The sequence below is a fragment of the Phaethon aethereus genome, assembly GCF_964289735.1.
Source record: "Phaethon aethereus genome assembly, chromosome: 17".
Lineage (NCBI taxonomy): Eukaryota > Metazoa > Chordata > Aves > Phaethontiformes > Phaethontidae > Phaethon > Phaethon aethereus.
This window is the reverse complement of record NC_138593.1, coordinates 2,938,462-2,952,859: the sequence shown is the minus strand read 5'-3', so window position 1 is coordinate 2,952,859 and position 14,398 is coordinate 2,938,462. Positions and strand designations below refer to the sequence as shown.

Here is a 14,398-nt window from a genome sequence, read left to right as displayed (position 1 = left end):
TTGACGTGGCACAAGCACTGTATTAAGTCTCACCTTCTCAGAAATCATCTTCATAACTGTGCCATGTATTTGCTATGGACTTCTGCTATATGCTTCATTTTTCCCTCTGTAAAACACAGAAAAAATAAAATTATGGTTTAAATGCTTTGCATGAGCATGGTAATAAAAAAAACTTTCAACACTGGCATGCCTATGTTGAAATGTTCTGCTTAATCAACTTTGTCAACTGCTTGCTGATAAAAAAACGAGTTTATCAGGAGCTCTGGGCGTACAAAATGGTTGTGACAACTTTTAACTTCGTGACAAACGGTTAGACGTATCAATTTTAATTGGAAGCGAGCGTGGATTCTGAGACCGGTTTAGATCCACAGGACAGACCTAGATTTAAACGTGTAAGGTTTTTAGGAGGGGAGGCTGAGGAAGGAAGCATTTGGGAAGCGGCTTTGTGGTTGTGTTTTGAGGGAAGGCAGCGAGGAGCGGGGACAGAGCAGGGGGACTCCCCATCCCCTTCCGCCCTGAGCGGCGAGGCACCCACCGCCGGACACAGGTGTATAAAACTGACCGAGAAACTACAGCGTCCCGTCAACCACGCTCCAACCCGAGGCTCCTCACCCGCCCCGCTGCCGCAGCCGCCCGGCGGCCGCGCCCCGGGCTCCCGCCGGGCCTTGCTGTGGGGGTTCGCCCCCCACACACCCGCTGAGGGGCGGCGGCTGTGGCGGTGGTGGTCGCACCTGCCCCAGGGGCAGGCCGAGCTCACGCGTCACCGGCGGGCGGCAGCGAGGAGGCCGCGCCCCGCCCCCCTCACCACGGCGACGGCGGCGGGAAGCGGCCTCCGGGGCGCGACGCCCGCCCGCTCTCAGGCCCCCTCAGGCTGCCGGGAAGCGGCCGAGCAGGAGCCGGCGCTGGGGGCCGGCCCGGCCGGGCCGGCCAATGAGGCGGCGGCGGGGCGGTGCCCGGTGCCCCGCGGGCGGCGGCGCGCAGGCTCGCAGCGCCGGGGCGGCAGGCGCGGCCCCAGCACCGGCGGAGCCGCCGCCGGGCGCCATGGGGTGTTAGCGCAGCTGGTGCCCTCGCTCTGCCGCCGGAAGGAGCTGCCGCCGTGTGCCTCCCGCTCCGCTCCTCAGCCTGCTGCCTCGCCGCCCCGAGCCCATGAGCCTGAACGAGCACTCGATGCAGGCGTTGTCCTGGCGGAAGCTCTACCTGAGCCGCGCCAAGCTGAAAGCCTCCAGCCGCACCTCCGCGCTGCTCTCCGGCTTCGCCATGGTGAGCGGCCGGCCTCGCCCGGCGGGCAGGGGGCCCTAGCAGGCGGCCCGCGGCCTCCCCGGCAGCAGGGAGCCGCCCGCGGGTAGCGGTGCCGCCGCTTCTCTTTTTTTCTGGGGAAACTCGCTGCCTCCCCTCAGGCTGGTGGCTGCAGCGGGGCGGGGGGGACAGGGACGGGCGCAGCCCCCTGAGGCGGCCCGTGGGCACCCCGGGGCGCCGGGAAGCGGGGCCGCGCCCTGGCGTCTCTTCCCCGGAGCGCCCGGCCCGCCCCGGCCTCCCGCCCTCCGGGCAGTCGGGGTCAGCGCGGCCGGGCCGGGGAGGAGGCGGCGGCGCGGGGCCGCCCCGGGTGCCGCGGGGCCGGGCGGGAGTGCCCGGCATGCTCCGGTGGGCTCGCAGCGGTAGCCCGTTTTCTTGGGGAGAGCTGCCAGTACCACAAGTTAAAAAGCTGCCTTGCAGCTTTTATCTCCGCCACGTACCTCCGGCACCTCGAGCGGGATTTTCCGCTCGTTGCTTATTTTTCCTGCGGAGGGTGCTCGGCATGCCGAACATCACGTTGGCGGGACGCTCTTCCCGCCTGCGCTCGTAGGAGACGCCGTAGGCGGCCTTGAAGGTGGAGGTTAGCGGGTTTTTTGTCCGGCGCTTCCCTTCGCGTCGTGCTCCGCTGCCAAGAGCAAAGCGGGCTGCGCCCGGCGCGGCCCGGCCGCTCTGCCCGGGGCTGCGGCGCTTTGCGCTCCCGCGCTCCGCGCCGGCCCACAGCCGCGAGGACAGGTGTTGTGCTGGAGCTATTTTTAGATAAACGAAGAAAAAAACCTGATCAAAGTTGACGGTGTCCCTCCGACTCTTTCCATCCATCATTGGTCGTCTGTAGTTGCGATTATTTCTACCTTTTCCTTTTTTTTTAAGGAAATCTTCGGTGTGGCTTACTTTGGAGTTTTGTGCATGTTTTAGAAACGTCTTTTTTGTTAGCATGTTTTTGCTTTCGGATTTGATACAGAAACGTAGTCTAGTAATCCTGATTACTTCAAATGAAAGTTCCATATAGACTGGAATATGGCTTCATCACCCGTCCAGTCCTCTAACGTACTAAGCTGCTAACTCTGCAGTCAGCCCCTTTATTCATCGGTGTTAAAATGCTTCATAGTCGTAAATACCGAACTGTGCAGCTCTGATTTGCTTCGTTTTGATTTTTGCCCCGCTTTTAACAAGGTGCGTTTTTTCAGCCCTCTCTTATATTGCCCGTAAGAGTCATGGCCGGTTCGAATTAAGAGGATGCTGTTTGAAAACAGAGCAGCCAGCCAGTCTGCAGCAGCCTTCTGACGGTCAAATAAATGTCACTGTCCTCCTCAACGGCTAAAAACAGACCACAGCTCTTCGGGGTGGTGGTGGACTGCTTTTCCTTTGACTGACAGGCAACTGTGTTAGTGCAGCGGCATATTTGAGTTGGTTCTCCTTGGGTAACACGCACCAGGCTGCTAGCTCATACTCCGCTGCTGCTAATGAGTTTTCTTTGTTGTACGCCCGTTCTCCTGTGTCAGAGCAGTTTGTCAGGGTGGTTTCTTGAGTCAGGCTTTTGCACTGAGAGAGAAAACACAGAAAAAAACGTGTGGTTTGTTGTTTTTTACAAATTTTCATCTAAGGGAGGTTGCATCTGCATTAATAAAAATTCTGTTATTTAAGTGATACTTAATCTCTCAAATCCCTTTGGCTTTTCTCTAAATATATGCTACATGGACTCTCAAAATCCCATGGATGTACGAGGGGAGGCTGCTTCTACTTCGTTTTTGATTCTCTAGAAGGGTTCAGTGTCCTGCAGTTGAAAAGTGCTGCTTTTGAATTTATGTTGGTTAGGGTATTTCAGGAAAAAGCCACTTTGTTCCCATCAACAAAATCTCTAGTTGCCAGGAATGTTACATGTGAACGTTCATCATATTTTAATTTCCAGGAAGTTACCCCTCTCAAAAAATTCCACCTTTTTTTAATTCCTTTAGCAAGGTCACTCTGGAAATCTACTTGTAGCCTCACTGGTTTTGCTATGACCGGTAGTCCTGTAGCTCGGACTTCCTAAGCTATTTTCAGAAGAGCTGACTTGACTTTAATCTTTAGATTTCTTTTTAATAACTTTTGCTTATCTTTTAAATTTGTCCCTCACAATTTCTACCTTGAAAAGCAGGGCCTTCTTTCTGCTGTCACGCCTATGCATTGTTTACTAAATTCAGCAGATTCCTTGGCACCTGGTATTTTGAACAGAATGCTACTGAAGTACAATCTAGTCTTAGATCTAGAGCTTACAACAGCAATTAAGCGACATTGTTCCTCTGTTTTCCTTATCGACACTAGGAAGAAAGAGCCTAAATGACACAGCCAGGACCGCCCAGCAAATTGATGGGAATTGTCAGGAGTGGAATGTGCTCGTTTCCATGCCAGCACAGTTGATCCTTGCTCTTTAATTAAACAGTACTTGCATCCTCTAGTATGAGCTAAGTTTATCCCCGCTAAACTGATCCTTTATTTTGGACTAATTTTGCGTGTAACTGCCGCCATTTTGCAAAGTTTATTACCTCAAGATTGGTTATGCATACACCAGTTAAATGATGCACCCCAAGGGCAAGAGATTGCCTGGGTCAGTGATGTGTAGGATATGAAATGCTTAGCCAGGTTTCAAACTCACAGGTGTTACGCTTCCGCAGGGAAGATTGATTAAAAACCGGTTTTACAATTAGTTTTGTTTCAGAGCTACACATCATGGTTTGCCACTAACAGTTGCTGGGTCTGGTGATTGCAAACTGATGTTAGAGCTAAGCTCCCACAAGTAAACCTGAGCACTTACTTTGTGCAGGTTTCCATAGATGGTATCATCTAGTGCCATACGTCTAAGAGGAAATCTGTGAAGCTTGTAATCTTGCATTCAGTATGCTTTTTCAATTTATGAGGCCAGCAAGTTATATCAATCCCCTGCATTGTAAGAGGTAAAGAGAGAAATTGTAGATTTTAAGGGTGTGTGTAGTCCATGAAGAACAGAGGGTTCCCTCCAGGTGCCAGCTGGAGGTATCGAGTATTTCTCACTGTGTTATGTCACAGATATTGACGTATGATTGGTTTTTTCCTCCATGCCTGTCTTTATTTCTTAATCCAGTTTATCTTAATGCTGGAAATATTTTGCAGATTTTATACAATATTGCAAGCACTAGCTCATCCACACCTACGGTAGCAGTATCAAAAGCTCCAGTGTAGACAGGCTGCTGGCAGGTTATTTTTGTTTGAACAATTAAGTGGACTTGTTAGCATCATTTTGTCACCAGGGATGTATCATGCAGAGTATAACAATGTCATGATACCACAGTCACAAATATCATAGGGAAGTTGTTAGATCCCAATAGTCATCAAACTGGAAAACTCAAAGATTGCCTTCCGTCCACCAGTTAACAACTATGTGAAAATACCTGAGCCTAAATTAGGGATGTAAATTGCATGGCCACTGTGGTTGACTAAGTTAGGATTTGGAGGACATTAGTTACCAGACAGCATGCTTTTCTGCTAAATACCTCTAATGTTTCAAGCTAGTTAGACTGTTGTCTAGGTAGCAATATATATGCTTCAAATACTGAGTATCATCAAGGAACTGTCAACTCTTGCCTTTGAAATATAGCCAATACAGTCTTCTGAAGACAGCTTTAGTCATCTTTTGTAAAAGACTGACTGCTCTGATAAATATTTATAAGACAGATTTCCATAATAACAGTTGATGTTGAAGTAATGCTTGTAGGACCCAGGCCCTGCTGCTGTCAGTGCCATACAGATACTCAAGACAGCATAGTCCTTATCCGCTAAAGATTACTCTGCGGTTCTAAATACTGAAGTGATCTCACTATAGAAGTTGTTTTAACTGTATTTAACTGGATTTAGCTGGTAGAATAACATGCAACAGCTGCATTTTTGTAACCTGCAGGAAAGTGTTACAGGGCCAGTTTCACAGCTTCTGCTGCCGCTTACCTTTGATATTGCTATTGCACTTACTTGTTATAACTGTGTTCTGAAGAATCTTCCCCCATATAAAAGGTTTCTTCTATTCCAGTCATGAAAGCAACGTTTTGTTACTCCTTTGAGCATCTGTCTCAAGGTTGTAGACGAGTAAGGCAGGCAATTAAATCCCATATTTGTACTCCGGTGTTAGCTTTAGCAAATATTCATGTGTTTTGCTGTTCTGAAATGTACAATAATGCACAGAGTCAAGCTTCTAGACTAGTGGATAAATGATGCTTATATTCTCCTCTGTATAAAACCAGTAATAAGATCATTATTTTGACTTTTTTAATTTTTAGTGACTGATTCTGGCTCATACAGAATCTTTCTATGAGTTGTTTATAGCTCTTAATGAATGGTGCAGACACTCTGTGAGAGCTCTGTCTCTGGGAGTTAATAGTACTGTCAGGAAAACAGAGACCGACTGACTTGGGAGCTGAGGAGATGGCCAGAGGAGTGCTAGCTTCCAGTGATGCCATGACACCCATCTCGTTCTCGACTTTCCCCTGTGGTCCCATACATAGACAAGCAATGGGGTAGAAGATGGAATTTGTTACTGAAATAGCCTTGTGATGTGAACCTCAAGACTTGGAGAAACCAACTTGGAGAAACCACTTCTATGCGTGTGGAGTTTTTTTCCTGCTAAGAGTAGCACATGCTATGAAGAGTCACTTACACGCATAACTGTACGGCTAACTAGATGTAGTCAAGTCTAGTCCTAGCTGCAGCAAGTGAAGGTAAGAAAATATTTCTGCAGCTAGGTATTGATTAAAATACTTTGGTGATTACTGTGTGCAGTTTTGCCTTGGTGTGTGTGTTGGTTCAGTGAGGTGAAGGTGGTGTAGCACCGATTAACTTCTCCAGGTAAGATTCACATACTCCTCTCACTGTGTGGATGGACCCTTAGAAAATGGAACTGCGATGTTCGATCAACACAGCTTTCTTCTAAGCCATTCCTGACGTGCTAGACTGTATAAAAATTGTCCTCTTGGTCAGTTTCCTATTTAGGAATGGTAGCTGTGGCCAGGGAAGAGGAGGTGAGAACAATCTTTCAAGGGTTTACAGATAATTCTAGACTTGCGTTCATGAAGAGGTGGTTGGTGTGTTTAATAAGGCTGATGTCCTTTCTGAAGGGGTTTTGCTTGTGACAGTCCGCAAGGCAGCTAATTGCATGAGCAGTAGACATAGTAAGAGTATGGTCATATCGAGAGCCAGCATTTCTCAAAGTATTCCATTAAATGGGTCCTTATGAGACTGTCTATATTTAAACCTAGTAACTTTTAATAACATTGGTTTATTGCTCTGTGATTCTTGTCGGACTGTCAGATATAAAGGACAGGAGAGCACTTGTGGTTGGAGCTTTAGGCTGGTCAGGTAGCATCTTGTGAGGCAGGGGAGATGAATCTGCAGCCATCCCATGGCGGGGCCATCAGTAGTTACTGTCCACAGCCCCCTGGTTACAGAACGTATTTAGCTAAAATCAGGTCTCTAGTGGAGAAGTGGCGAGGAGTTTGAATCGGCTGCGGCTCTGTCCATATTGAAACTGTCTATCCATGGCATGCTGAACTCAATCGTGACTCGCAGCTGCGTGTTAATGCTAGTGTTTGATACTGTGATAGTATGGCAGTTCACAGAATCACAGAATCACTAGGTTGGAAAGGACCTTTAAGATCATCAAGTCCAACCATTAATCCAGAACCACCATGTCCCCTAAACCATGTCCTGAAGTGCCACATCCAAACGTTTTTTGAACACTTCCAGGGATGGCGACTCCACCACCTCCCTGGGCAGCCTGTTCCAATGCCTGACCACCCTCTCAGTGAAGAAATTTTTCCTAATATCCAATCTAAACCTCCCCTGGCGCAACTTGAGGCCATTTCCTCTTGTCCTATCACTAGTTACTTGGGAGAAGAGACCAACACCCTCATCGCCACAACCCCCTTTCAGGTAGTTGTAGAGAGCGATAAGGTCTCCCCTCAGCCTCCTCTTCTCCAGACTAAACAACCCCAGTTCCCTCAGCCGCTCCTCATAAGACATGTGCTCCAGACCCCTCACCAGCTTCGTTGCCCTTCTCTGGACACGCTCCAGCACTGCCCATGTTGTATTCCTGCCGACCAGAGCTCAGAGTCATCTTTGTGGGGAAGGGGAGGAGAGGAAGTCTTCTATAAATAGCTCCTAGATAATACAGGTTTACTTGAGATAAGGCATTTTATTTCCTTTTCTCTACAGCAGTGGCTGCTGATTCTGAAAAGATGTAAGCCTGTGATGAAGTCAGAAAGCTCTCAAGATACTCTGTTCACTGCTGTTGCTTATTACACGATAACAAAGAGCAGCTACCTTTTTTCACGTCTTGAAAGCCTTGAGTGTCAATATGACCTGCTACATGGGTGGCTCTTACTACAGTTATTCCTTTTTGTTTTTCTTCTGATCGTTGTCTGTAACGTTTTATTTTCCCTGGATACTTATTTCAGAAACGCCTATTTTAAAACAGGAATTGAATTTGAAGCTTGCATTATACTGGAATTAAAACCAACCTAAGTAAAACTAACATACTGTCTAGTAGATTATAAAACTGGGGAATAATGCTAAAATTTGAAGCAAGTCATTAATTTCTGTCCTACTGCTGTGGTAAAAATGAACAAGTGACAAACCGGGACAGTTGCTTATCCTGGATTTCAGTAGCAATATGAGCTTCACTGGCACCTATGTATGTGACTGGTTCTTTATATTAACTGTTACTGATGGTGAAAATAGTCTTATTAGTGTATATTGGTGACTTCTTGCGAAGCAGCGGAGTCAGTATTTGTCAGAGGCACTGTGTAAGTGCTCTTGTATGGATAGAAACCTTCAGAGCATTCAGGATTTTGATTTTCATTTACAAGTAGGAGCTTCTTTTAAGCCACTCCGGTCTAACAAGTCATGGAAGCATTATACGCAAGTGAAATGAACTTACTTCAGGATGTTAAATATTAAATAAAATTGAAATGCAGACTCTTCTAGAGAGCAGGTTGTTAAATTTCTTGCACTGTGATAGTATTCAGGCTGCCATGGCTCTGAAATCCAGGACTGTCAGAAGCTTTAACATGATTGTGTGCCTAAATTCAGTTGTCTCTGAAAGCATGTGAATGCCCACCTTCTTTAGGCTTATGAGAACTCCAGTCCTGCATCCTAACGACACAAGGGTCCTTTAATTTTGTCAAGAAGCTGTATTGCAGATGTAATAAATCTGTCAGTCATATCTGCAGGATGATCTGAAGATAAAGTTAGCTCCTCTTTGAGCCAGGGATTAGACAAGATGACCTCTTGAGGTGTCTTCCAACCTACATTATTCTGTGATTATGCAGCTAGGCAAGATGCTTCCAGCATGGTAGCCACACAGTAGAAGTCATGTGGCAAGTGTTCAAAGAAGCGGTGAAGGAGAAGGTGCTGAAACATGTTGTATTGGATACCGTGCAGACATGAATGACCTGCCCTGAGGGACCCGTCTTCTCAACCAGGACATGGGAGAACATCCTCCTGCATGGAACATCAGCGTGTACCTCTGAGTTCAGGCTTTGCATGGATTTGGATCCTATCAGCTCACTGGGGGCCTGCTTTTGTAAGTGTTGCCTTACAAGAGCAGTTGTGATCTGTCCGTTTTGAAATCACAGCATGAGCAAAGGAGAGAAGAACTTCTGATGCTTTGCTGTTTGAAAACAGGCATGGGGCCTCATAATGGAAAAATGGAGCTTTTTGTTTTAGGTGCCTGGCTCAAGCTTGGCCCAGAGACTTGCAACTGAAAAGAGTTGGCAGTTTTTCTGCTAGTTTTTAGTGAAAGAGTTCCCAAATTGGCTTCCTTGACAGTTTGAGGAAATAGAAAACATGAACTGATTTTTCACTTACAGTTCAAGCTGGAGTTACTCTGCCAGACATGAGCACAAGGAGGCTTCGCTGTGCCCCGCCGGAGACTTTCCATCAACTTCAGTAGACTTGGAAATCCTTCAGGCATTCTGCTGTCCTTCAGCGTCCCCAAAAGTCTCTGTTTGAAGCGAGTTCTCAAGTATCTGTTAATCCTGAATGAATGGGAAAGAGAAGTGTTGCTTTCCCCACTCCTGCCTTCAGGGTGTTTCTAATGCCAGTGTCAGTTACAACCACAACTTCGTGCATTTTCTCTTTGCTTATGGATGTCTCTGTCCAGCAAGTTAGCTTCAGCATAATTTTTTCCTGTCCTTTCTGTGAACCCATGAAAAACTCTCATGTCTTTTGTATCTTATGCATATACCCTCTAGTTTCTATAACATTTTGTCACTGGTCAGTTTAAGAAAAACATCAAACTCCCTTTCTGGAGAACTTGTGGTCTGCAAAGAGTTGTCGGTGTGTTGTGGGGCTGTACCTAATGTGTCTGTCTTGCAAGTATACCCTAAATGTTCAAAGTGAGGGTTTCACGCTTATCCTTTGGAGGCTTGAGCCTATAAAGCTGTGATTCCCTTGGTATCAATAGAAGTATTTTTCTAGCTGCTGTAGTCTCCCAGGTGGATAAATTGCAATGCTTTCTCTCAAAGTAGGTGGATGTTTTCTCCCTTTTAGCATTTCTGTTCTTCACTTCGGTGTAGGATCTTCCCTGGCCCAGCAGTTGATGCAGCTAGTACTCCTCCCTTTGGTTCCAGCCGTGGACAGGAGGTCGTGTTGCTTGTTGGCAGGATAGCCAAGTATGACTTAACTTCAAGGGAGCCTGGCATTAGGAATGAATGACACTTGGTGTTTAGTGTCAGGGCTGTGCTGGCATGAAAACTACTGTGGGAGGGACTGAGTTGGGAGAAGATGCTGGAACTGGCCCAGACATGCATCCCCTGTGGGATGTCCTGGTCTTTTTTAGGAGTCTCCTTTGGGAGCTTGCCCTCCCCTTGGCGCTTTGCGATAGGTGGCCTCCCTCCTGCAGCTTTCAGCTGTGTGAAGGTGTATGTGAGGCTTCAAGGTTGGACTGGCCGACTGCCCTGCTTTTGCCTTATTGGCACCTTGTTAGCATCCCAAACTGGGAATAATTGGCAGTGTGTATGGTGGCGGCTACTCAGCTGCCAGCTTATTTTGCACGTTAGAAGACTACTACTTAGGCTGCCTTTAAAGTGATTGTTCTTACAGAGAGAGTACGCTTGGAATTACAGTAGGTAATTGCATGGTATTGTTTGAGCTGAAGGAAGTTAACACTTTTCCTGCTCATGGGATAAATTGTGCCAAGTCTTTAGTAACAACTACAGTCTTGCTGGATTTCAGAAAACTCTTGTGAGAGATGATTTGGGGCCTACCTACCCAGCAAGCTTCCTGTGCAGAGCAGGTCTCTGTTAATGTATGTCAGCCATACAGCTGAAGCCTTGCTTGTGTACCTTGAGCTTGGGTTTAAGATACCTGATCAGTGTGTAACGGTTGTAGGTACTCCTAGGGTCACTCTTCTAGAGAAACACCCAGCAATGTTAAAATGAAGTCTTTTTACCCCAAGAAAACTTGGATTCCTGGTCTGGATGTCTCCTTTTAATAGTTGTCCGTATGGTTCTGTCAGTGCTTATCTAGGCATGGAGCGATCCGAGTAGCTGAATGCTACTTAAATTGAGGTGGTTGCTTGCAAGATGTTGTTTTGATAATGCATGTAACTATGGCCAAATCAGAAATAGGTACACTTAGATTAAATGTAATTATTTAGCATTTATTTTTAGCTCAGGCTAGGCTAAGAAGAGGAAAAAAAGTTTTCTTCTTGATGCTCTATTGAAATGGGAAGAGAACAGTAGCTCCAGGACAGCTGGTACGTTGGAATTAAGAGAGTCTGACTGAACTTCAAAATCAGATGCTTGATATCATCGTTACAAGGATACATTGATTAATGGAAATATAAAATGTCTTCAATATTTGTTGGATTAAATACATCAGTTCTTAAAAGAAAATAAAGTCTTCATCTTATGAAGTCTTTAGTGTCATGATTATTTTAACATAATAGGTACCAGGATAAAGGATTAAAATGCCTTTCAGTGCTGGGTCGTTTTGAGTCTAGACATACCTCAGAAAATTTACAAGGAAAAATAATTTATAAGTATGAAAATGAATCCTCAGTGGTGAAGGATTGCAGTTGTTCCATGAAAAACACAGGAAGCCCAACATCCCACAAGTGCGTTGGGACAAGCAATCTGGCAGAAGAGAAACCGAACGACCAAATGTTTATTCTCTCAAATGTGAAGTTTCCCATGGTTGAGAAATGGTATTTTAAAATCTTGAAGCAATAATTGTATACGCGTTAATATAATTTCTTGTTGAGTTTCTTGTAACACTTGGAAACCGTTTGCTAGTTGGCTGGGTGGTTAGGCTTATGACGATAAAAGCTTTCAGTAAAGGAATTAAAATATTAGCAAATGGCCTTGAATGCCTGTTGAAACATGTCTGAGCAAAACCCTCGGGTGGTATAATACGTTTGGTGTGTTAGTGGTTAAGTGTTCTGGTGTCCTGCAACATGCTGGTTCTGGGAGTGTGAGAAGATGGGATCCCAGACTAGGTGTAGCTTGACTCAGCTCTTACAAAATAGTGAGGTTTGAATAACCTTACTGTTTTTGCAGCTGTCTTTGGGTCCTAGTTTCTTTGTCTCCATGCTTCCGTATTACTCACACTTCATGACATTTTCTTCATATCAGCTCAATGAGAATTGAGGTGTTTGTAGCTACAGGCCGAGTACTATCCAAACCATTAATGGCACGTGGTAATGGACTAAGCCTGTATTGATGGGACTCAAACGAGCTGATGTATTTCAGGCACTTGTGTTGTATGAGCTGGTTTCATGGTCTTTTTGAGGGCAAACTGGTATGTTACAGAAGAGCTAGGCTCATGGCTTAGTGCTGCCAAGAGCCTGGGGTCCTGGTACAACTGCTTCCTCCTCAGTTACACGGGCTGGTGCCGGCTTTGTTGTTCATCAGAGGCATCGCAGAAAGAGCTCAGCTCACTAAGCTAGCAAAAGATTACCACTTCTTAACCAGGTTAGCTTTTGCTGGGCTAGCAAGTTGAGTCATTCCAACGAAGGATCAAGAGTGGGAAGCCAAGGCGCAGAAAGGGCTGGTGTGGATTGGTCTGGGCTGTGTTCAATGGCAGCCCTTGTGTCTTTTTTATATGGCGTGTGTGTGTTTATATTTAGATTGCTGTTAATTTTTTTCTCTGCATTTAAAACATGTTTTGTCTATTTAATGAGATCCTTTGAGAATGAGCACTAAACATAGAGGCTTTTGTTGTATTATTACCTCTTTGGAACTGTGCTTTGTCTGAAAGGCAGATTTATCAGGAAAGATTATTCTTCAAGAGAGCTGCTAGGATTAGTGTCGCTCATCAACTGCACGTGCTTAAAACCACCTGACAGTTTTAAAAACTCCTGAAAGGCATTCATAGTTCATTCATAGTTCATTTTCTTTATCAGTTTGAGCTGGGTTTATGAGTTTCCTAGTGCTGCTTGGAGGTCTGAGTTTATAAAAGAGCATGGCTCTATACAGTAGGGGAGGACTGGACCTTGGAGCATCTTCATGAGGTAGCACTGCTCGCCCAGAGATGAGGCTAAACACAGCTTCCAGAGTAATAGTGGCTAGTGACATCTGGGGGCACTCTGTATTCTCTTTTCTGGGACACTACTGTTTGTCCTTCCTCCAGGCTCTAACAGGCCTGCTTGGCTGCCATGGACATTGTGGAGACTTTCATGTTTTGAATCTGTGTTCTGAAGTCTGCTTAAATGCTTATTTTGAGTGAAAGAATACAGCTGAGAGCCCCATGGAAAGGTGATCTTTCTAATGAAAGGCTCCTGCTCTTCAGAACTTAAAAACATATATCCAAGGAGAAAGGACCATCAGGATTGTCATGGGCAGTCTGCTGCCTTCACAGGCTTTCATGTTATAGATACCTACTTCAAAAGACTTCATACGGTATTCATTCTACACACATATGGGAGAGAAAACATTTCCCAATACCCAGCAAAATTTATGATCTGTAGTAAAAGATCAAAAGCTGCGTCTACAATATAACACAGGAAAGAAGAAATGTTTCGCTTTAGGAGTCCAAATATGTTGATCGCAAAGTTCAGCTGTTTTGTTGGGATGAGCTGGAGGTGGCAGGGTGGTTGTGCTGTTTCTGTAGTGGTGGATTGCTCTACAACAGAACAGTAAGTATGAAAATGGTGGCCTTTGCTCAGACCTAAATTTGGGCTTAATGAAAAGGGTGCATTTAAATTTCTCTTCATGTCAGTCTGCAGACTTACTTTGGATCAAATGATCTTCCAGAAACATGATTTAAAGTTAAAATAATCTATAGTCGATTAATATGTAAAGTAGGCAATCGCATCTCTTGTTTGTTTGCTTTTCAGGTGGCTATGGTAGAAGTTCAGCTAGACGCAGAACATGACTACCCTCAAGGTCTCTTGATAGCCTTCAGTGCCTGTACTACTGTCCTTGTTGCAGTTCATCTTTTTGCACTCATGATAAGTACCTGCATTCTTCCAAATATAGAGGCTGTTAGCAACGTGCATAATCTCAACTCTGTAAAGGAATCTCCTCATGAGCGTATGCATAGGCACATTGAGCTTGCGTGGGCGTTTTCTACTGTCATTGGGACTTTGCTCTTTCTTGCAGAGGTGGTGTTACTGTGTTGGGTGAAGTTTCTTCCTTTAAAGAAGAAAACTGATAATCCACTCCAGAGCAACAGTTCTACCATCACATCAGGACAGGCAGCAGCCATTGCATCAACATCTATTATGGTTCCCTTTGGATTGATTTTCATTGTGTTTGCAGTCCACTTCTACAGGTCACTGGTGAGCCATAAAACAGACAGGCAATTTCAAGAACTGAATGAACTTGCTGAATTTGCACGGCTCCAGGATCAGCTGGATCACAGAGGTGATACTATCTCCTCAGCTGTTACCCATTTTGCGTAAACCTGTACTTAAAGAAAATAAACCCACTATTGTGCTTCTGCCTTGTTATGTTGACTTCCCTGTGGACAAACTGGTTGACCTCTTGATTACCGTTTAAGGAGAGATTATAAATGTTGTTCTAACCCTTTAGAGAGGTAAAAAAAAATGTTCCTTTCATAAAATTTTGGCTATTCGACATCTGAAGGGACGGACGGTGGAGTA

General features: G+C 45.5%; 1 protein-coding gene across 1 annotated transcript; it reads left to right on the top strand.

The window, feature by feature from the left end:
• Positions 1 to 1,095: 1,095 nt before the first annotated feature.
• On the top strand, positions 1,096 to 14,197 carry LOC309411043 (calcium release-activated calcium channel protein 1; the record flags this gene model as incomplete). The annotated part of the gene is made up of 2 exons (XM_082007577.1): positions 1,096 to 1,260; positions 13,631 to 14,197. Exons 1-2 carry the CDS (start codon positions 1,147 to 1,149, stop codon positions 14,195 to 14,197), a joined length of 681 nt encoding a protein of 226 aa, XP_081863703.1. The 5' UTR covers positions 1,096 to 1,146.
• Between the last annotated feature and the right edge of the window lie 201 nt (positions 14,198 to 14,398).